Genomic DNA, 23980 nt, shown 5'->3' with positions numbered 1-23980 from the left:
CAGTGAATAAATTACACATGGAAGACATCAAAACAAACACAAAAACAACTTCTGCATTGCTTTCAGGTGCATGGGCTCTGGTATCTTAACGACTATCAGTCTGCCCTCACAAAAACATCTCCAGTAGGGCCAGAGGATAGCACAAGAAAACATACACAACATCCAGTGGGCTTAAGCAGGTGCTGGAGATCAGAGAATATGTTGAGCGAAAATAAACCTCAGTCCACACACTGCGATCTATGCTCCAACAGCCTCGGACTATAGACTTATGGTTCCGAGCGGCGTGTGATCCATGTGTCTGGGTATGCCTCCCAGACACTACTGTGATTTGTACAATGTTTAAAAGTATAATAACTAACTACTATCCAGTTGAATTTAATAGACATATGTTGACATGTTAAATATCACATCATATCTACAGTTTATAGAATATTTGTATATATTTATATGAAATTCAATGTGTATTACGTTTTTTAAAGTAAAAACAGTGGTAAATAATGCTAATAGTAAATGGATGTTTGCTAATAGTTATTAGCTGTGCATGTGTCAGTAATTGTACAGTAGTTGTCAGTAGTCTAGCTGGCAGTAGTAAGTGGGTGTATGTATGTATGTATGTGTGTGTGTTTTTGCATGTGTGTGTGAGTAGTCGTAGATGTGGTCACGCTGGCAGTGTACTCCCCAGTCGGTGTGTGTCAGGGCCGGGGGGGATGTATCCGGTCACTGTCATCTGGATTGACACTAGTGTAAACGTTCGTCTCCTGTACGCGCACACACACACACACACACACACACACACACACACACACACACACACACACACACACACAGAGTTGAATGGCAGAGTGAAGAATTGGTGAAGGAGGACCAAAAAAAGAATAACACCTTCAGTGTCTCATAACATACATCAGTTTCTCTAAAGTTGCACATCAGTAACATCACAGTATTATATGCTCCTTCTGTCGCACAATAATGACATCACAAGAATACACACAACAGTCCACATTCCTTGGGTCCCTCAAAAGAGAGGTTTACTCACAGTCAGAGACGAGGGGCTGGGTGGGTGGGCTTACAGAGGGGTCAGGTGCTGAAGGCGGGTCTATGTTGTCCATGGGTATCTTCACTGGAGGAGGGAGGGGACTCTTGGGCTGTGACAGAGGGGGGAACCGGAGGGAACTATCAGCATGCAGGAGGAACCGACAGAGAAGTGGCTTAACAGAGACGTGAGGGATGATGCCCCAAATACACACACACATCCAAGCACACGCTCACACACACTGCATGAATAAAGGCAAAATGGCCCAATTCTACTCCACAGACAGGATTGAACCATGCAGGTGGAATTGGGAGGGAGAAAGACATCAAGACACACACAGACAGACAGACAGACAGACAGACAGACAGACAGACAGACAGACAGACAGACAGACAGACAGACAGACAGACAGACAGACAGACAGACAGACACACACACAGACAGACAGACAGACACACAGACCAACATCGAGACAGACAGGCAATAGTAAGTGTTATACAGTGCCTTTTCAGCAACACTGTGGGACAGAGAAAAGAGAAACATATTAGTCAGAGATAACAATCCGAGGAACAACACGCATAGATATAAACACTCAACAAAACAGATGGAGCCACTCCTACACGCCACACAGACATTACATCCTCCTCCCACTGTCATTCTGGCACTGTGTGTGTGTGTGTCTGCTAGTCCTCGTCTCTCACCTCCTCGTCGCTCTCCGGCTCGGCTGCTTTGGTCCTTTTGTTGTCTTTCTTTTTCATCCCACCTTTCTCCTTCTTCTTGTCTTTCTCCGGCAGGATGTCGTCCAGCCAGGCCAGGTCGTGTTGAGAGAACATCAGGTCCATCATCTTACGTACCACCATCAGACCCAGGATCTACACATAGAAAAAAAGTATCCCCTTCAATCTATGCACCACACACACACACACACACACACATTTACAATGGAAAGAAGGTCTACCAAAACGCGCTTAAACTTAATAGGGGAAATCAGGTGCTCGACTGAGGGACTTTAAAATCCCAAAAACATTCCTTACCCCAGGATACTTCCACTGGTGACTAGTGGGAGAATAAAGAAAAAGGAGCACTCTGTTGCTGCATAAATCTGGCGTGAGGAGGTGCGAAGGGGGCGGGTGCTGTGGGATTATTTAAAATACTCTTTGTAGAAGTAGGGTTTCAGATGTTTTCAGAAGATGGGCAGGGACTCTGCTGTCCTAGTTTCAGGGGGAAGCTGGTTCTACTATTAGGGTGCCAGGACAGAGAAGAGCTTGGACTGGGCTGAGTGGGAGCTGCCCTCCGATAGGGGTGGGAGGGCCAAAAGACCAGAGGTGGCAGAACAGAGTGCTCAGGTTTGGGTGTCGGGTATGAGCATAGTCTGAAGGAAGGGAGGGGCAGTTCCTCTTGCTATTCCATAGGCAAGTATCATGGTCTTGTAGTGGATGCGAGCTTCGACTGGAAGCCAGTGGAGTGTGCAGAGGAGCGGGGTGACATGGGTGAATTTGGGAAGGTTGAACATCAGGCGGGCTGCAGCATTCTGAATAAGTTGCAGGGGTTTGATGGAACAAGTGGGGAGCCCAGCCAACATTGAGTTGTAGTCCAGATGGGAGATGACAAGTGCCTGGATTAGGACCTGCGCCGCTTCTTGTGTGAGGCAGGGCTGTATGCTACGAATGTTGTAGAGCATGAACCTGCAGGAGTGAGTCACCGCTTTGATGTTTGCAAAGAACGACATGGTGTTTTCCAGGGTCACGCCAAGGTTCTTTGCACTTTGGGAGGGGGACACCGTGGAGTTGTCAACCATGATGGAGAGGTCTTGGAGTGGGCAGGCCTTCCCCGGGAGGAAGAGCAGCTCTGTCTTGTTGAGGTTGAGTTTGAGGTGGTGGGCCGACATCCAATCTGAGATATCTGCCAGGCACGCAGAGATGCGTGTCGCCACCTGGTAGGAGCGGCCTGCCAGGTAGGATGCAATCCAAGAGTGTGAAGAGCCTGAGACGACCAGCCCTGAGATGGTGGAGAGGAGAATCTGGTGGTTCACGGTTTCGAAGGCAGCGGATAGATCTAGGAGGATGAGAACAGAGGAGAGAGAGTCAGCTTTGGCAGTGCGGAGAGCCTCTGTGACACAGAGAAGAGCAGTCTCAGTTGAGTGAACCGTCTTGAAGCCTGACTGGTTAGGGTCAAGAAGATCGTTCTGAGAGAGATAGCGAGAGAGTTGGTCAGAGACAGCATGCTCAAGTGTTTAGAAAATAAAAGAAAGAAGGGATACCGGTAGTATTTTACGTCAGAGGGGTCAAGTGTTGGTTTCTTGAGGAGGGGAGTGACTGACCAGTTTGAAGGAAGTGAGGAATGGGAAAAGGTCTCCAGAGATGGTCTGGAGAAGGGAGGAGGGGATGGGGTCGAGTGGGCAGGTTGTTGTGCGGCCGGACCTCACTAGTTGCATGATTTCATCTGAAGAGGGGGGAGAAAGGCGTAGGGTAGTTCTGTGTGAGTGGGACCAGTGGACTCTATAGGCTGAGTGAATGGGGAACGGATGTCGTTAACCTTATTTTCAAAGTGGTTGACAAAGTTGGGGGGGGGGGGGGGGGGGGGGGGGGGGGGGGGGGGGGGATTAAGGAGGGAGGAGAAGGTGGAAAAGAGTTTCCTAGGGTTAGGGGCAGGAGCTTGACATTTAGAGGGATAGAAAGTGGCTTTAGCAGCAGATACAGAGGAAGAGAAGGTAGAGAGGAGGAAATGAAAGGATGATAGGTCTGGCTAGGGGCTGATAGGCTAGGGTTGGAGGAGAGGGAGACAGAAGAGGAAACAAAGTAGGGATCAGAGACTTGGAGGGGGGTTGCAGTGAGATTAGTAGGCAAACAGCCTCTAGTAAAGATGAGGTCAAGCATATTGCCTGCCTTGTGAGTGGGAGGAGACTGGGAAAGGGTGAGGTCAAAAGAGGCAAGGAGAGGAAAGAAAGAGTTAGAAATCAATTAATTGAAGGCAGACGTAGGGAGGTTGAAGTCGCCAAGTACAAAGAGCGGTGAGCCATCGTCAGGAAATTAACTTATCAAGCTCATTGAGGAACTCTAAGGGGACCTGGTGGGTGATAGATGACAACAATGTTAAGCTTGAGTGGACAAGTGACCGTGACAGCATGGAATTCAAATGAGGAGATGGACAGGTGTGAGGGAGAAAAGAGAAAATCTCCACAGGAGAAATTAGTAGCTCTGTGCCACCACCACAACGACCAGATGCTCTCGGACTATGAGAGAAAACGTAGTCCGATGAAGAGAGCTGCTGGAGTAGCAGCTTTCTATGGGGTGATCCGTGTCTCCGTCAGGGCCAAGTCAAGGGACTGAAGGGCAGCATAGGCTGAGATGCATGACCGCAGATCGGCAGTTCCAAACGCTGCCATAGACCAGGAATTCTACAGGGGTTGTGCGTGCAGGGTACACTAAATTAGAAGGGTTGCAGCCAAGGGGTGGGGAGCGTCTGTAAAGCTTACAGGGAGATGAGTGAACAGGTATAGAAAACACACACATAGTTGCCAAAGCTACAAAAGAGCAAAATGAGATCATCTGAAAACAACTACGTAAGATCCTCAAATGAGAGAGTGGTGTGGAGTCTTCCTGTCTTTCCTTCCTCAAATAACTCTGCAGAATAACTCGGCCGAACTGTCTTTGTTTCAGTGGTGGTCTTAGTTTTGCAATGAGACAGCCGCTGAGAAAACAGGGTAGACTGAAGTACTAACACTAATTGCCTTGCAGAGGTGAAGAGCACACCTCCCGGTACTAATTGCTGATTGCCTAGGAGAGGAGTGTGAAGGAACATTTTATGTTTGTGCTTTTCTAATAACCAATTCGACTAGGTTCATGCAAGTGACTGATTGATCGTGCCTGGGCGGAATCCTCACTATCAGTATAAGCAATTTGGCTGTACGCCCAGAATATTGCTTTGAGAACGGAAAGGGATATCTTAGTTTCAAGGTCTCAGCTTGGAGAGAAGAAGCCTCGTGAGGTATTGGTGAGTCACATGCATGAACCAAAAGTTAATGATGAATTAATTATGAATAATGGATCATGTAAATCATGCAAATATAACTTGTCTGTGTAAGCAGTATATAAGATAACTAATGGGACTGCCCCGACGGAGCTCGTGTACTATGGTGCATTAAGTTTGTTGGAACCTCTCCAGCTTGCTGATAATAAATCATTATTAATTTAATATTGACTTTAGGTGTCCATGGTGTTGAATTTCCACGACAGGATAAACCACTACCCCTCCAACACAGACACACACACAGTGCAATCACCATGACAGGGAAGATGATGGCAGCTACAGTAGACTTGAGGATCCAGAGGACAGCCAGACAGATGATCTGGACCAGGGTGAAGAGATGGACCCTCCGCAGAGGAACGTGACGCAGGAAGGAGAAGTCTGGCTGGTGCTTGGCTGGCATCAGGTACAGCTTGATACGTTCCCAGAACTAGGAGAGAGAGAGGAAGAGGGTGAGCACACACACACACACACACACACACACACAGACAGGCATACGAGTGCACATACACACACATAAATGTACCTGTATTCCTGCGAGTGAGGCTACTCCCATGTAGAGGAAGACACCGTAGAGAACAGGCATGGGGATATACTGGGGGAAACACAATATACAAGTTAACACAATCCTCCATAACACCACCCACTATGTGAAGTGGAGGCCCATTCTCTCACTGACTCACCTGAAGGACAGGAGCTAGGAAGATGGAAACTCCAGTTAAGACAAACACCAGAATACCCGTCAACCTCTGCTCCCTGTAAAACACACACACAGTTAGAACATCACCGTCAACCTCTGTTCTACGTATAACACACACACACAGTTAGAACAAACATCACCGTCAACCTCTAACACACTCACCCAGTCACACACACAACATCTAGATCTCTCCTCACTCATACAAACCCCGTTCCCCTCCCTACCTGACTCCCAGGAACTGGGGCTGCTCTCCTGGGGCGCTGGACTCACTCTCCATCTTCAGAGAGTCGATGTGGGCGATGGAGATGACAGTGGCAGCCACGTACCAGGGCAGGCCCAGGAAGGAGCACACTGCCATCAGAATACCCACCCAGAAGAGGTCTAGATGGTACCCACAACCTTTCTGTTGGAGGGGGAGGGAGAAGGAGGGGAGGGAGATGGGGAGTGGAGCGTAAGGGAGGGGAGAGATAGCATTCAAGAGATGTGTTCCTGGTTGTATTTATGGTTATTGAATGGTTGTGTTTATATTGTATTTATGTTGATGTTTTTTGGAGAACACAGATCAGAACAGAGTGCGATGGAGAGGATTCGCCGATGGCCTATGCTCCCTTGGGAGCGACAGGCCTAAGTAAGTCAGTGTGTTTATGGTTGCAGTCATGTTAGGTTATTATTGCGGCCTTACTGTACCTTGAGTTTGTTCTCTTTGCGGTTGACGATGACAGCGCTGATCTGTTGGTCCATGAAGATGAGGATGGTTACCAGGAGAGCAGGGACGGCACTGGCCACATATACCCACCACGGGTTCTTGCCAAACGGCATCACCACCCAGCCACGGTCTGGACGCGTCGGCTACAACACACACGCATTTATGTAACCTTTATTTACACAGGGAGTTACTTTGAGACCCAGGTCTCTTTTTCAAGTGAGTCCTGTATGGTGCTGAACACAAACGCGCTCATATATCATGCAGTTTACTGTCAAATCAAAACTACATGCATCACTAAATCCAACAAAAAATACACATGCAACTCACATGCAACTCATACACATAGGCCAAAATCAAACAGATTGAATCACACTGACAATGCATGCATCTGTGAATCACGCACACGGACACATATTGGGTTAAGGATTAGAAATACCTTAAACTCTGTGGGTACGATTAGTTTGGGTGTGTCCAGCCCTACAAGCATATCCAGACCCACAAACGTCATGATTGACATGAAGATGGAGAAATCACTGATCAGCTTCCTTAGCTAGGCCCACCCACACACACAGATAAAGAATCAAACAGACAGGCAGACAAACAGACAGACAAAAAGAGGGGCGGAAGAGATGCAGAGAAAAAGACAGAGAGGTACAAAACAAATACAGGAGAGAGGGATGAAATAAAAGAGAGAAGTGTGAATGTCAGTATGTTAATGTCTGAAAATCATTCACTTAAAGATACTTTTGATCGCTAATCATTTCAGCAAGAAGGAAGATATAGAGGGAGAGAACGAGCAGGAGAGAGAGAGAGAGAGGGAGCGATGGATGAGGGGAGGAGAAGACCTTGATTTCAGTGGGCACGTGCAGTTTAGGCGTGTCCAGGCCTAACAGGTAGTCTATCCCACAGAATACCAGGATGGAGATGATGATGGAGAAATCACCAATCAGGGAACGGCACTGGAGCACAGACAGGAAGAGGAGGGACATGGATGGGAAATGAAAGGGTGGGGGAGGATGGGGGGGTTGGGGAGAAGGAGAGGGGTAAAATGGGGAGAGGTGACAGGGTGGTGAAGGAGGGGGGGGGGGGGGGAGGGGGGAGTTGACAGCTAAGGGAAGACGTTGAGTTTACACTATCTACCCATCACCCAAAAAACACCAAACAATGATCCCCTGCATCCATTGTCTCATATTCTATGTCCCCCTGTGTCTCTCACCTTGGTGGGGAAGTAGCGGCTGGTCTTGAACTTCTTGAGGGAGACGGTCATGGAGTAGGTCCCGAAGAACAGGATGAAGGATATGAGGGCCAGGTCAGGTACGTACTTACACGAGTTCCCCAACAGGGCGCCGCCATACTTCACACACTCCTTCTTACTCAGCTGACTCCAGTCCAGACCTGTTATGTTATACTAGACAGACAGACAGACAGACAGACAGACAGAGAGAGAGAGAGAGAGAGAGAGAGAGAAGAAAAAAAAACAAGGGAAGAGGGAATACAGAGTAGTGCAGAAACAGAAGTGGACAGGCAGCACAGTGCTGCTAGTCCGGTGACTATGTTAAGTCCTACAGTCTATTTTGACCACAGGCAGACTGTCCCCCATAGACTCAACCATCTGAGAAACAGATGAGTGAATGACTCCCCGTTAGTTCCCGAGCCACTTACCAAATCAGTCATGTTATCGTCTGCTAGTGGAACTGAAACATTAAAACCCATCGCAGCAGCTGTTAGAGAAAGAGAGATAGAGAGAAGTCAGGTGCCCCAGCTAGATTACATGACGCCAGTTTTATGGGAACATGACAGACTTGTAGCATGCTGTAGCAATAGAGGTATACTCACTCAGATAGCAGCCAGAGAGAGAGAGAGAGAAGCAGAAACAGACAGCACACGCATCAGTTACAGTAGTTAGGAGAGCGAACACAGACAGTACAAGGGACGGCAGGTAGACTCGAGGTTAGAGTGTTGGGCCAGTAACCGAAAGGTGGCTGGTTCGAATACCGGAGCCGACAAGGTGAAAAAATCTGTTGCTGTGCTCCAGGGGCGCTGTACAATGGAGACCCAGGCCATGACCCCACTCCCTGTGGGTGTCTCAGGGGGAGTTGGAATATGCAAAAAAACATATTTTCATTACACACTTGTGTGTAACAGGAAAATATAAGCACCCCCCCAAAGTATTATTATTATAGTATACACATCCCCCGAACTAGGGGATATGTTTGGAATAGCAATGTCAAGGATGTGAACTCCCTAAACTGTCCTGCAGATGGCAATACTGCACTTCATTGGTGTGAGTTCTAGTAAAGCTCCCAAATAAGAAGGAGAGGGGAGGAGGAGGAAGAATGGGAGAAGAGGAAGAATGATATGAGGAGGAAAGACAGTAGAAGAAGAGGATGGAGAGGAGGAGGAAAGCTCACCCTGGTCTGGTGCGATACATTCACACCTGTATGTGGTAACGTAGTCAGGCTTGAAGCCACGGTTGATAGGGTAGTACTTAAAGGATCCCACCTGTAGTAACACATTAGATATACAGTTAAGACAGTGTGTGAGGGTGTGCTTGTGTGAGTGCGTGCGCCCGTGTGTGTGACCCACCATCTTCTTGATGGCGTCGGAGATGAAGATGAAGGAGATGAGGCTGGAGAAGCCCTCCTCGGTAAAGCGTGTGATGTATTTGATGATGTAACTTGCGTCCGTGGCGACCAAGATCAGACACTGCAGACAGGAGTGGAGACCAATCCACAGACGTAGCTCCATGTAGTCTATAGTGTTAGACCTGGGACACACACACACACACACACACACACACACACACACACACACACACACACCAACATCAGAAGAAACAAACTAAGTGCACAAAACATGGATCAGACAGATACAGTGCATGTGTGTATGGCTCACTTGCAGAACTCGTAGAGCAATTTCTCGAAGATGAGGATGGGTCCAGTAGAACTGAGAATGATGAGGGGCTGACCTCCTAACAGACAGAACACTGTTCCTGCTAACGCTGTACCCAGGAAACTCTCCATCACACCCTGACACAGAGAGAGGGGAGGGGGAGCAGAGTTGAGACAGGTGTGTGTGTGTACTTAGAAGTGGAGAAGGTGTGTAACTTATGCATGTTGGTGTGTATGTGTATGTGTGTGTGGGTATACAGTGAGGGAAAAAAGTATTTGATCCCCTGCTGATTTTGTACGTTTGCCCACTGACAAAGAAATGATCAGTCTATAATTTTAATGGTAGGTTCATTTGAACAGTGAGAGACAGAATAACAACAAAAAAATCCTGAAAAAACGCATGTCAAAAATGTTATACATTGATTTGCATTTTAATGAGGGAAATAAGTATTTGACCCCCTCTCAATCAGGAGGGAGCTGAAGGTTCAAGTTGCCAAACGTCAGCCTCGAAACCTTAATGACTTGGAGAAGATCTGCAAAGAGGAGTGGGACAAAATCTCTCCTGATATGTGTGAAAACTTGGTGGCCAACTACAAGAAACGTCTGACCTCTGTGATTGCCAACAAGGGTTTTGCCACCAAGTACTAAGTCATGTTTTGCAGAGGGGTCAAATACTTATTTCCCTCATTAAAATGCAAATCAATTTATAACATTTTTGACATGCGTTTTTCTGGATTTTTTTGTTGTTATTCTGTCTCTCACTGTTCAAGTAAACCTACCATTAAAATTATAGACTGATCATTTCTTTGTCAGTGGGCAAACGTACAAAATTAGCAGGGGATCAAATACTTTTTTCCCTCACTGTACCTGGTAGTTGTCTGTGGCGTCCCCCAGCAGGCCTCCGAAGGTGATGGCGTTGGTGATGCAGCCCAGGTAGATGAACAGAACAGCAGAGATGGACTGGATGTGAAAGCCCTGGGAGAAATCACTAAGGATCCACGGAACCTTCCTCTTAATGTCCAGCCACAGGCCTCCACAGAACCTGGGACACACACACACAGGTAAGCCCCCCCGGCTAGTTCTATTGGCCCCTGCTTCAAATTGTTTTTATTGGTTTCAAATGACAATTGTGATGCCAGAGTGCCTGCATGGTACTTTGGGGGCCTGGAGATTAAATGATAGGAAAGTAGACCACCCAGTGCTCCCATACCTGCCAGTGAATTGCAGTTCCTCTCCCAGTTCGTGGGGGGCGGGCATCACCTCGTCCTCTCCTCCTCCTGCCCCCCCAGCCGTCCCGTTCACCTGGCCTAGCTCGTTCAGGTTCAGCACAGACTTCCTTTTGGGTAGGGGGGGTGGAGGTTCAGTGTTGAGTTTGGACTAACTAACCAACTAACTAACCCAGGAAGAATAGCTGGGGCTTTATGCAACATCTAACGAGGATCCTACTAGACTAAACTCAATGTTTCAGTTAATCAGTCAGTCACTAAATAAATAGTTTGTACCTCATGTCAGCAGAGGGGACCTTCTTGGGGGGCTCGATGCGTATTTTGGGGTCCCACTCCCCTGGGGGCAGAACAATGACCTCATCCAGAAACTCATCAATCCCAGCGATCAGGTCATCACGGTCCCGGGCTTTATACGCCACGTCACTGAACAACTGACAGGACAGCAGAGCACACAGTTACACACAGCATATGATGGTGTGTGTGTGTATGTCAATAAAGAGGTCAGAGATTAACTGCAGAGCCCTGGCTGTAACATACTGATTGAGTGTGTAAGGTAACATATCCACTGAATAACGAAAAAACAAACAAATGAAAACAATCAAAAACTTTTGTCCCTCATTCGGTTTTTTGTAACTTGACTCAGCTTAATGAACATTTAAGCACACCAAAAAAGGATTCGCTCATTCTTACGTCATCCACCATGAGCGTGGCGATGGCTCGGCCAATCTCGTTGTAGGACTTGCCTTTGCCATGAGGACCCAGCAAGACAAACAGAAACCTGCCAGGAGACAAGGGGTTAACAGCTGTAGAGCAGCAGCACACACACACACACACACACACACACACACACACACACCTGGTAGGTACAGGGACCTCAGTCAGGCCTCCCAGTGTGGTAGCCTGGGCCAGACGTACGAACGCTACAAACGGTTTATCCAGGAAGTCGACTTCTCCAATCAGAACGTTGGACGCCTCTGCATCACGAGGAATCTTCTTCATGAACTTGTTTTTCATCTAGGGGGGAGAAAGCAGGATGGTAGAGTAAGAGAGAGAGAATGGAGACAGAGAGGTGGCAGAGGAACATGAGAGATTTATTTAGAGATGAAAGAGAGACCAGGTCTGCATTCCAAACACGTACAAGACACACCCTCTCCCCTCAGGCCTCAAATTAAGTGGACACTTCTGGTGACGTATCATGCATGACTTATGATGAGTTGACACTTGCAGGGTAAGGGAAGAATGAATGAATATTAAATGGACCACCCTTGCCCGGAAATGTGTCACTTGTTCGTCCCACAGTTGTGTTTTCAGTTATCATGGAACCACCGGTAGCTGTTGTGTGTGCTTTATATGCGCTACAGTCAATTATGATTGCATTTCATATCTTGGCTAGAAGAACACGCATCCGCAGACATCATTATGTCAGTGTTGATATCTAATCGATAGCTGATCACTCACTGCATGTGATGCATAGGACATGAGGCACATACACACATGCCAATGGTACTGTAGCTCAATATTGCTACACACACACACACACACCCACCCACCATTGGCCACTCAATACTGCTGTATCCTTTACTGATACATAATCACACAAAGCTCAACTCTCAGTGCGGTAAACATGCCTCGCCCCAGTTGCATGTGAGAGCGGAGTGGTTGGTGCTTAGGTCAAAATCACCTGCTAATCTTTTAGTGTTGCTTTCAGAGTCAACCTACCTTCTGCCTCTCTCCCTCTCTCGCTCTCTTTCTATATCTCTCTCTCCCCCCTCGCTCTACCTCTACCCCCTCTATCTATCTTTACCTCTCTCCCTACCTCTCTCTTTCCCGCTCTCTCTCTACCCATCTCTCCCTCCCCATCTCTCGCTAAAAAGGTTATTCGGTCCCTATGGGAGAACCCTTTGAAGAACCATTTTGGGTTACAGGTAGAACCCTTTTGGGTGGAACCCTTTTCACAGAGGGTTCTACATGGAACCCAAAAGGGTTCTACTTGAAACCCAAAAGGGTTATTCAAAGGGTTATCCCATGGGGATTGCCGAATAACCCTTTTGCAATCCTTTTTTCTAAGAGTACTCTGCTAGTAACTTACTGCCTTGAACAGACGTAAACAATACCTCCATACAGTCTCAGGATTTCTCTCTCTGTGACCTCGTCAGGTGCTGGTTAAAGCCGGGCTGTCAAGGCTCCTACATGTACAAAAGTTTGAATATGAGAATATGGATATGTGTTTGTGTGTGGCGGGCAGTTCAAAGTGAACGGAGGGTTCTCAACGGGGCTGGGCAAGTTACTTTCTAAATGTAATCTGTTACAGTTACTATACTGAACAAAAATATAAAACGCAACATGTAAAGTGTTGGTCTGAAATAAAAGAGAACATACATTTTACATACGCACAAAAAGCTTATTTCTCTCAAATTGTGGACAAATCTGTTTACATCCCTGTTAGTGAGCATTTCTCCTTTTCTCCTCCGGTGTCAAATACTTTTCATCCTTTCGGAATGTAAAAGTAATCCTCGAAGTAATCATCTAGTTTTTCAAAAGTATTTGTAATCTGATTACAATATTTTTGCTGGTAACGTAACAAATTACATTGACAGTTTTTTTGTAATCTGTTACTCCCCAATCCTGGTTATCAAGCCAGAGTAAATCATTCAAGTAGACTCAGATGGTGTATGTGTGGCTTTGAAGTCCCCCAAACTCTGTCAGGGTGGGCATTGACCCAAAGCCCCGTACACATACTCAGCGTCTCTCCCACCCCCACCCCACCATCTCCATCCACAGCTAAACAATAATACTCAAATCTGTCATCTGGCACACCTCGAAAGGAAAGGCAAGTGACTCACATGAGAACAGTAATATTATTTATCCTCTCTCTCCCTCTCCCCCTCTCTCTTGACGGGTGGACGGACCCAAACAATTAAGCCGAGACGAACAACAGGAGCTTAGGGTTGTGCAATGTAATAACTTTTCCATCATTATTCACACACACACACACAGAACAATGATCTTTGGTGTTACCTGGTCTGTGCTTGGCTTGTCTGAAATATCGTTCATACTTTGACTTAGCGCAGGATCTGAAACAGATCAAAAACAGGTAGACACACACCAATTACTATTGTACTCCACACAAACTCACATGCACAATAACATGCTCACACTATTCCCCTATTGACACCAATGAATGACTTAGGTAGGTGAAAGTCTAAGTTTCCCATCTAGACGAAAAGTTAGTAATCTTCTCTGCGTATTCACAGTTTAATGTTTGTGTAGTGTACGTTTAATTTTGACATGGAGTATAAGAGGCAGTAGTAGACGTCTCTAACCCATCTTTGTAGGCAAATATCAGCTTTAGCTATTGTGTGAATGTATGTCTTTGTGTGGCACTGTAGATGGCTTGGGTGTGTGAACAGAGCATGCCTGATTGTTTCAACGGCCGGTTAGACCTAATGGATCATTCCCCCAAAAGCTGATTTATGATTTAGGGACAAATTAAGTCGCAGAGAAAGAACAGGAACATACCTCGGTTAGGACACCCACACCCAAACAACCCCCCCCCCCCCTCCCCCAAAATGGACTCACTGTGTATTTAGTCTTGCGTAGCCAGACCTTGGGCAACGGCACATTCAAAGATTTCGGAAGTAAGCCGTCTGGCTCAAGAGACTACTGTGTATTAGGAGCACTCCGAAATACAGTGTGACCAAAACTTGCACACAATCACATACTGAAATCACACACATATCTCTATTAGGTTATGAGGTTAGATATGTGAATTAAAACTCATATCTCTATGAGGTTAGCCATCATAGATAGAAAAGAGAGTAAAAATAATACTAGTTTGTATGTATACATGTGTGTCTATGCGTCCGTGCATTGAGTGTGTGTTTGTGTCTATGTGCTTGAGTATGTGTATGTGTGTAGACTCACGCAGGCGGCCAAAGCTGCCTGACTTGGCTCGTAAGTCCTCTGTAGAGTGATGGAGGCCAGAGGCTGAACTAGGAAAACGACTGACGTTACTACGACTGACATTATGAACAGACTGGGGACTACGGCCTAGAAAAAGACAGAGGGAGGGAGGAGAGAGGGAGAGAGAGAAAAGGGGGAGAGAGAGACAGAAGCGGAGAAAAAGGTGGAGGAGAGTGAAAAGAGAAAGGATGGAGTAAACAGAGGAGAGACGGTGAAGCAGTTTGTGAAAAGAGGTGAGAGAAAATATTATTGCTGTATAAATAGAGTCAGCATGATACTATGATAGAGATGAAATCAACGAGATCACACAACACAACACACACTCACTGGTGGGGGAAGTGTTTGATTTGCCCATGTCGGCTAGCGAGCGGTGGATGGGTTTCTTGTGCTGGTGGCGATGTTTCCGTAGCAACACAAAGCTGACCTTCTCCCTCAGTTCTGGACCAATCAGACCGTCTGCCACCTGGCGATCCACGATGTCATCTGGGGTCAGAGGTCAGGGTGAGAGTTCTAGAGTCAGTTGTGCTCAATCCCAAATCAACCCCTAGCCCCTATCCACTTCCTTATGCACTTCCGCCTGGCCTATCAGAGGGCAAGATGGATTTTAACCATACTGCTTACACCTATTGTTCTGATCTCCAGAAGTGCACAGGGCATAGGGACAACTAGGACTTGATTTGGGAATGGGCCATAGTCTGGGTCACACATACACACACCCACCCACTATCTGTGGCAGGGAGTATCCCTCCAGGTCCAGCAGTACACTGCCGGTCTGTATACAGGTCCTCAGCTCAAACAGACTGTGGAGGGTCAGGGTGGACACATGGGGCTTGCTCCACCTCTCTCCTCCCTCCTCCACCTTCTCCTCAAACTTCACCCACCTGGAGAGGAGGGAGAGAAACCAGAAACCGTTTCCATATCTGGTTATTAAGGCAGGGTGGACTGACACCAGCTCCGTGACACTACTGTAGGGCTCTGCTGCTAACACTCTTCTAATGAAACTAATCGACCAACACCTCCCCCTAAATCCCACCTAAAGCCCCCCCAACAATCTCAAACTAATGAGGGCACACACTCCAGGGTGGAAACACACAAATGGTTGAGGTATGTGTGTGTGTACCTAGCAGACTCTTTCCACTCCATCTCGTCTCCATCGTGTTGCAGTGTGTCCATCTCTGTAAACAGAGTGGGCGTCGGCACGTCATCATCTTCACTCAGGATGTAGCGCAGCCTCTCCGCCGCCGGGGACACTGGGAAATGGAGTTCACAAGAGAAGAAATATCAAACTATATAAATAGAATTAGAACATATATGTATCTATGCATCAAACACTTTTACTAACAATGTGTGTGAGTACTGTATAAGATATTCCACTAGGATGTACGGTTGATTGACAGTTGATGCAACAGCTTTGGACTGTCGTGACAGCGTGCACTAAACTGGGGCATCAAGTTATCAGAAGTTTAAAAGAATGTGTGTATTTATTTCTTTGTTTATTTGGAACTATTAGGAACCATTTAAAAATGTTTAGCCCACAACTGTAACTAAATAGGACGTAGTGCGACCAACCAGGACTCTCCCAGAATTTCCTGTCCGTGGATCAAAGCTCATTAACATGCTCCTAGCCCCAGGGCTCTAATAACACTGCCATCACACCACTGTGTGTGTGTGTGTGTGTGAGTGTGTGTCGCTCCTCTCCTGGTGGTCCTACTGTAGCTTATTTTGATCCTGTGTGAGTTCCCTTCGACCCCTAACCCAAAACAACACCTCTAATCTTTAACCCACTCACCTCGTCAGTCACAGAGTCCCAGTCAATGCGGGTAAACACCCCCCTGCACCCTCACCCTGATCCATCTAAACCTCTCTCACTCCTCACCCCTTCTATACAGTCAATGAATAACAGCCAATGAATAACCTTCCTCTCGTCATTGGGTAGCTAAGCTAAGCATCACACTGCCTAAGAGCACTGCCCAGCACTGGCCAAGAGTCAGCCAGCATGAACAACACATGGAAAGGCCCTGTTTCTAAGAGATTACACTGGTTGAATCAGCGTTGTTTCCATGCCATTTCAATAAAATTACATTGAACCAATGTGGAATAGATGTTGAATTGACGTCTGTGCCCAGTGGGTGAGGACAGACAGACAGACCGACATGCAGACCTTGAGGCCCATATTTTATACAAAATGCAATCTAATATAGTTCACAGAGAGGGAGTGAGAGAGGAAACAGAGTGAATCAGAGAAAGAGAGAAGACAGACAGAGAAAGACTGGTCCTTCAGAGAGCACTGAGACGAGTGGCTGCTCTTGACCTCAGACTCCAGTCAAAGACAAACAGACACATTTTTTACATTTACATTTTAGTCATTTAGCAGACGCTCTTATCCAGAGCGACTTACAGTTAGTGAGTGCATACATGTTCAGACACCTTGCTATGGTTCTCCACCTTAGATCCAAACTATCACACGAGAACTAATCTATGTTCAATCTACTTGAGGGACCGCTCAGTAACATCCCAGGGACCGGTACTGGTCCAAAGACCAGAGGTTGAGAGAAACAGGCCTCATATGACACCTCCAATGCCATGTCCATGTGACGAACACATATTACACACAGGTTGTTGTTCAATGTCATTTTTTAAATCAGTTCCAAAATGGCGAAGGTGAACAGATAACTGACAAGTCACCCCTGAAATACACCCAAATAAGAACCAATACTACACAGCAATGACACCAACAACATAGTTATAATAAGAAAGTAAATAAACATTAAGATCCAGCTGTCCACTCCATTCTTTTCCTGTTCTCTGTACCTCCTCCCCTCCTCTCTTCCTGTTTTTACCTGTGTGTGAGCCAGGCAGTGTCCAGCGAGAGGCCATGCTGGAGGTGATGGAGGAACCAGAGTCCTCCATGACTAACCACAGGAACCACAACCAGAGACGTTTAGTATGCACCTGTACTACCAGCAGCTCAAAGAGAGATATCCCCAACCCGCTGATAGGTCAACACTCTACAGGAGGCTGCTGTCAACGTCCGTCCAGCCCAGAGAGGTAGCACTCCACTAGTCTCGCGGTACCAGACAAGACCCCAACACCGTATTCCCGTTTGACAATTGGCTTGTTCTGGTGAAAGCTAGAGGTGCTGGAGTCAAGGCTAGACCTCCACAGACGGGACAACCGGGAGAAGAGTGGACACACTCCTTCCCTCCTTCTTTCTTTCCTCTGCACAACTTTCCTGCTCTTCCGTTCTCCCTCTCAACTTGTTCCTCCTCTTCTTATAGCTTTACTTTCTTCTGTTTTTCCCAACTCTGCCTCAACACCTTTCGCTATACAATAGGCATTCTTTGTTTAGTGAGCCATGTTTTGCCGTGTGTGGGATGGTGTGTCGTCAGTCAGAACCCAGCGGTCCAAAGGGCTGCACTCTGTTCTGTGTGTTCCGTCCTGCTCCAGAACTGCTGTGCTGTGTTCTTGTGAAGCTGTTTTGGTCTGCTTTAATCTGAAGCAGAAATCCACTGAAATCTCCGGAGCAGTGAAGGGCCAAGAGGCTTAAGAGGCCAAAACATACCCCACAGCACCCTGAAGTACTCCCCACCCTGACACGTGCACGGACACACACACATATGCACCTACGCACACACACACCGCAGCAGCCTCAAGTACCCTTAACCCTGTGACACACACACGTGCACACAACAACTACTACCTCAACTTCACTCCACTTTTGGCTGAGCACTCCTTCCTTCACCTTTTGGCTGTGCACTCCTTCCTTCACCTTTTGGCTGTGCACTCCTTCCTTCACCTTTTGGCTGTGCACTCCTTCCTTCACCTTTTGGCTGTGCACTCCTTCCTTCACCTTTTGGCTGTGCACTCCTTCCTTCACCTTTTGGCTGTGCACTCCTTCCTTCACCTTTTGGCTGTGCACTCCTTCCTTCACCTTTTGGCTGTGCACTCCTTCCTTCACCTTTTGGCTGTGCACTCCTTCCTTCACCTTTTGGCTGTGCACTCCTTCCTTCACCTTTTGGCTGTGCACTCCTTCCTTCACCTTTTGTGTCCGGTTCTTCTCCTTGCCTCCAACCATCCCATGATCTATTCTCTGAAGTAACCGGTGTCAACTCTGGTGAGTCAGTGACATGACATATTTCTCCTGTGGAATTGGGGCAGTCGACCCCCCTGAACAAATACGCACGTATGCACACGCACACAGGACCGGTGGTATACCAGGGTTTTAGTTCCTCAGCTCTAAATCAGCTTACCAGCTTCAAAACACTGGCCCCCATGGGAACAGGAACCATGCTTGGAAACATTCATTACATGCACGCATGCGAGTACACACACACACACACACACACACACACACACACACACACACACACACCCTGCTGCTAGTTATAAACATGCCTGGTAATGACAGGGGATCATTCCTCAAGACAGTAACAACTGTGGCTGGTCATATGCTTCTCACATGTGTGTACTACTCAAAGTGTATGTGTCTGCACTTGTAAGTCTGTGTATGTGTGTATGTGAGTGCCCACCTGTGGAGTCAGGGTCAAATATGTCATGTTGTTCCTGCTCCTCCTCCTCTTTGTAGTGTTCCTGGTAGTCATGGTGATGGTCATGGTGTATGTGTTCGTGATGTGTGTGTTCGTGGTGTGTGTGCTGGACGCGGTGTGCGTGATGTTTCTCGTGTTCGCGTTGGGAGCGGTGTTTACGGCGTCTCCTTTTGCTGTAACCGTGTGTTACCGGAACGCCAATATACACTGGCTGGGGTTCTGAGAGAGAGCGGGACAGAGAGAGTGTACAGAAAGGAGGAGACAGAGATGGTTACCATCCACACAACATTATCTTCCGGAACCCTTTACTTGACTTACTGAATGTACAGATGTCTGCTCCGTCCATACAGTGGACAATGCACACACTACACAACTGTGTGTTGCCATACTCACCCTCAACGTCTTCCTCATATCGGTGGTGACTCCTACTTCTACCTCGCTGCCAATCATGTGCCATCCTAAGAAAGAGAGAAAGAAAGGAGTTAAATTCTACAACCACCTAACAGGAAGCGATTCCCAAACCTTCCATAACAAAGCCATCACCTACAGAGAGATGAACCTGGAGAAGAGTCCCCTAAGCAAGCTGGTCCCACAGAGCCCCAGGACAGCAACACAATTAGACACAACCAAATTATGAGAAAACAAAAAGATAATTATTTGACACATTGGAAATAATTAACAGAGAGTACACAGTGGCAAAATACCTGACCACTGTGACTGACCCAAACTTAAGGAAAGCTTTGACTATGTACAGACTCAGTGAGCATTGCCTTGCTAATGAGAAAGACCGCCGTAGGCAAACCTGGCTCTCAATAGAAGACAGGCTATGTGCACACTGCCAACCAAATGAGGTGGAAACTGAGCTGCACTTCCTAACCTCTTGCCAAATGTATGACCATATTAGAGACACATATTTCCCTCAGATTACACAGACCCACAAATAATTAGAAAACAAACCCAATTTTGATAAACTCCTATATCTATTGGGTGAAATACCACAGTGTGCCATCACAGCAGCAAGATCTGTGACCTGTTGCCACCAGGAAAGGTCAACCAGTGAAGAACAAATACCATTGTAAATACAACCCATATTTATGTTTATTTATTTTCCCTTTTGTACTTTAACTATTTGCACATAATATGACATTTGAAATGTCTTTATTCTTTTGGAACTTTTGTGAGTGTAATGTTTACTGTTATTTAAAAAATAAAAAATCACTTTTGTTTATTATCTATCTCACTTGCTTTGGCAATGTAAACATGTTTCCCATGCCAATAAAGCCCCTTAAAAAAAAGAGAAAGAGAGAAAGAGAAAGAGAGAGAGAGGATGAAAGCCTGTACACTTCTTCCTCTTTTGATCGTCTATCGCTCCACACTGCCTGGTTTCATTACAGAACCCTTTGATATGAGTTTTTCTTAAACGCACTCAGACAAATGAACTATACACAGCTACAGGCCCTTCAAACCTCTCAGACACAATATACTGAAGGAACTATGCAGGTACAAACTCCATCTTAATCTGACATACCTGTATATGTAAAGGCATGTAGATTTCAGTGGAACAGTTTGACAGTGGGTATTCACTTTGAACTGCAGTAGTGCATCACATATCCGCCATAGGGTTTGAGTCTAGAGATCTATGGCTGTGGCATGAATGAAGTGAACAGGAGAGCAACTTTGTTCTTCACTGTTGAATGTTTTATTCAACAAACGAAACATTCCCAACATGCTATCACTTCATAAAACTAGTTCAAAGAAGAACCTGAATGATCCCCAATTTATTCCCCAGGTAAACTAATTTGTATTCCATGTAGTGATCAAATAGGGCCCGTGTAGCTCAGTTGGTAGAGCATGGCGCTTGCAACGCCAGGGTTGTGGGTTCGATTCCCACGGGGGGCCAGTATGAAAAATAAAAATAAAATGTATACACTAACTGTAAGTCGCTCTGGATAAGAGCGTCTGCTAAATGACAAAAATGTAAATGATCACGCCCTCTCCTGGTGAGGAGTATCACAGTATCACCATCCGGCAGTGTTGTTGTCACTGACATTCAAGCCAATAACTTTTGGAGTTGGGTGTAGGTGTAAGCAAAATGGTGATGACTCCACCTAGCCTCCAAGATCTTCAAACACTAAAGTAGAATAGGCTAAAGAAGTTAAGCCAGGTCTCCCTCTAAAAATATTATTTATCTCAATGGGATTTCCTGGTTTAAATTATAGTTAAAGGAATAACCCTGCTGGCCATGTGACTTCCCGGTCAAACCACACAGCACCACACGTGAATTTGGTAACCCTGGAGATCGATTGGTGACTGACTGATTGAGAAGAAAACGCAATGGAAAACCACAGCTGCCCTGAGGATGACCACACAAGAGAGAGAGATGAAGAGGGAGAGCAGTGTATGGGGACATGCTCAAGGAATTTCCCTCAAAAGATCAAGTCTGTAACATGATGCACAGTTAATAATCAACCCCTAACTCCTTTCCCATAGACACTTCTTACAGATCTAAAAGGGTTTGATTGGTGCAAGCAATATGGCGGAAACTCCATCTGGGCTTGGTGGACCTATACTTTCAGGCTTAAACCCAATCCGATTCTTTCAGATCTATGAAAATTGTCCAGGGGGGGGGTAGGGGTTCATTTCTGACTGGGCAATAGTGTATGCAGTGAGACTTCAACATACACCAACATACGCAACAGATATGTAATGATTTTACATCTGTGCCCATGTGTCACACTCACACAGGGTTTTTCTAGGCTGATCAATACCTCTGTCAGTCCTGATCACCAGCTGGGCCCTGAGCTCCTGATCACTGGGTGTGAAGGACATGTTTCACACCTCACATACACCCTGGTTGCTGTTCATTGGAAGGACAACTCTGAACATGGAATACTTTGACTGATTAGGGCTACTAACAATCCCAGTGGTAGGCTTACAGCTGGGGTGCCCAGCTCTGGTCCTTGAGGGCCACAGTCCTGCTTATTTGGAGTTTGATTCATTTGATTTTGAATTATTTTCTACCTGGCAACCAGGTGTATGCACTTTCATTCAATAACATTTACTGAATAATTAAGTAGCAGGGAGAAATGAAAACCAGCAGGACTATGGTGCTGGAGGGCCTGAGTTTCGCACCCCTAGTCTACATTCTTCACTGCATCACAATTCTCATATTGGTAATGAGTCGGATTAGGGTCAATTCCATTCAGTTTACTTCCTGAATCGACTGAATTGAAATGGAATTGACCCAAACCCTTACCCTGGTAATGAGGTAGAGCAGATTGCACAGTCAACCCATGTCAATAGTTCAGAGTCACTGACATTATCACAACTAACAAGCATTGAGATAAAACTGAGATAAAAGGATTCTAAAATCTCTCTGAACTATTCTCAGACCTCCAGCTGTTGCACATATTATACTCTATCCACAACAGCACACCTGATTCAACTTATATGGTAATTATCAAGCCCTTGATTTTGTCAGGTGTGCTGGTGTGTGGACAGAACAAATGTGTACTAAACCATGATAACTTATTTCACAGTGAACTAACAAAGCAACACAACTAGCAGAGAAACAGCTCATGTTCACAATACATACAGTGCCTTGCTAAATTATTTATCCCCTTTGGCGTTTTTCTTATTTTGTTGCATTACAACCTGTAATTTAAATGGATTTTTATTTGGATTTCATATAATGGACATACATAAAATAGTCCAAATTGGTGAAGTGAAATGAAAAAAATAACTTGTTTCAAAACATTCTAAAAAATAAATAACGGAAAAGTTGTGCGTGCGTATGTATTCACCCCCTTTGCTATGAAGCCCCTAAATAAGATATGGTGCAACCAATTACCTTCAGAAGTCACATAATTAGTTAAATAAAGTCCACATGTGTGCAATCTAAGTGTCACATGATCTGTCACATGATCTCAGTTTATATACACCTGTTCTGAAAGGCCACAAAGTCTGCAACACCACTAAGCAAGGGGCACCACCAAGCAAGCGGCACTATGAAGACTAAGGAGCTCTCCAAACAGGTCAGGGACAAATTTGTGGAGAAATACAGATCAGGGTTGGGTTATAAAAAAATATCCGAAACTTTGAACATCCCACGGAGCACCATTCAATCCATTATTAATAAATGGAATGAATATGGCACCACTACAAACCTGCCAAGAGAGGGCCGCCCACCAAAACTCATGGACCAGGTAAGGAGGGCATTAATCAGAGAGGCAACAAAGAGACCAAAGATAACCCTGAAGGAGCTGCAAAGCTCCACAGCAGAGATTGGAGTATCTGTCCACAGGACGGGGGACGGGGGGGGGGGGGGGTTGGGTTGAATAGTTATGCACGCTCAAGTTCTGTTTTTTGTCTTATTTCTTGTTTGTTTCACCCCAAAAAAATATTTTGCATCTTCAAAATGGTAGGCATGTTGTGTAAATCCAATGATACAACCCCCCCAAAATCCATTTTAATTCTAGGTTCTAAGGCAACAAAATAGGAAAAATGCCAAGGGGGGTGAATACTTTCGCAAGCCACTGTACCATAGCTCATCTGGCCATGATAGGTTATATCAGTACTCATCTCATATGTAATATGAGATGATATGCATGTACTCTATCAAATAGTCTCATGTCTTTTCAATATGCTCCCCAAAGACTTTAAATAATGCAATAAATACAAGTAATGGCTGGGCCAGCTTTCCAAACCATCACTGATCGATTAGATCTATTGATTAGGATTAAAAAATGACTCCAATCTCTCATAACGATGCTAATGTTTCATTAAACCCATTCATCTTTCAATGTAACTCCAACAACAGAACACGCTCATGGGCAAACACAGTAGAATGCGGCCAAACTTCTTAAACAAAGAAGTTGACCATATCTCT

The 23980-nt window shown here is 45.9% G+C and overlaps 1 protein-coding gene across 1 annotated transcript; it reads right to left on the bottom strand.

The window, feature by feature from the left end:
- Positions 1-1028: 1028 nt before the first annotated feature.
- On the bottom strand, positions 1029-19549 carry LOC311099399 (electrogenic sodium bicarbonate cotransporter 4-like; the record flags this gene model as incomplete). The annotated part of the gene is made up of 25 exons (XM_084140097.1): positions 1029-1145; positions 1735-1905; positions 5316-5489; positions 5586-5654; positions 5743-5815; positions 5984-6162; positions 6447-6608; positions 7311-7424; positions 7682-7873; positions 8128-8186; positions 8877-8967; positions 9052-9232; positions 9361-9494; positions 10224-10398; positions 10567-10692; positions 10859-11013; positions 11273-11360; positions 11439-11596; positions 13601-13656; positions 14507-14632; positions 14873-15028; positions 15266-15426; positions 15666-15795; positions 19075-19311; positions 19486-19549. 25 exons carry the CDS (start codon positions 19547-19549, stop codon positions 1029-1031), a joined length of 3348 nt encoding a protein of 1115 aa, XP_083996223.1.
- Between the last annotated feature and the right edge of the window lie 4431 nt (positions 19550-23980).

Source organism: Coregonus lavaretus, assembly GCF_964263955.1.
Source record: "Coregonus lavaretus genome assembly, chromosome: 24".
NCBI lineage: Eukaryota > Metazoa > Chordata > Actinopteri > Salmoniformes > Salmonidae > Coregonus > Coregonus lavaretus.
The sequence above is the reverse complement of the archived record's forward strand: the minus strand, read 5'-3'. Positions and strand labels throughout refer to the sequence as shown.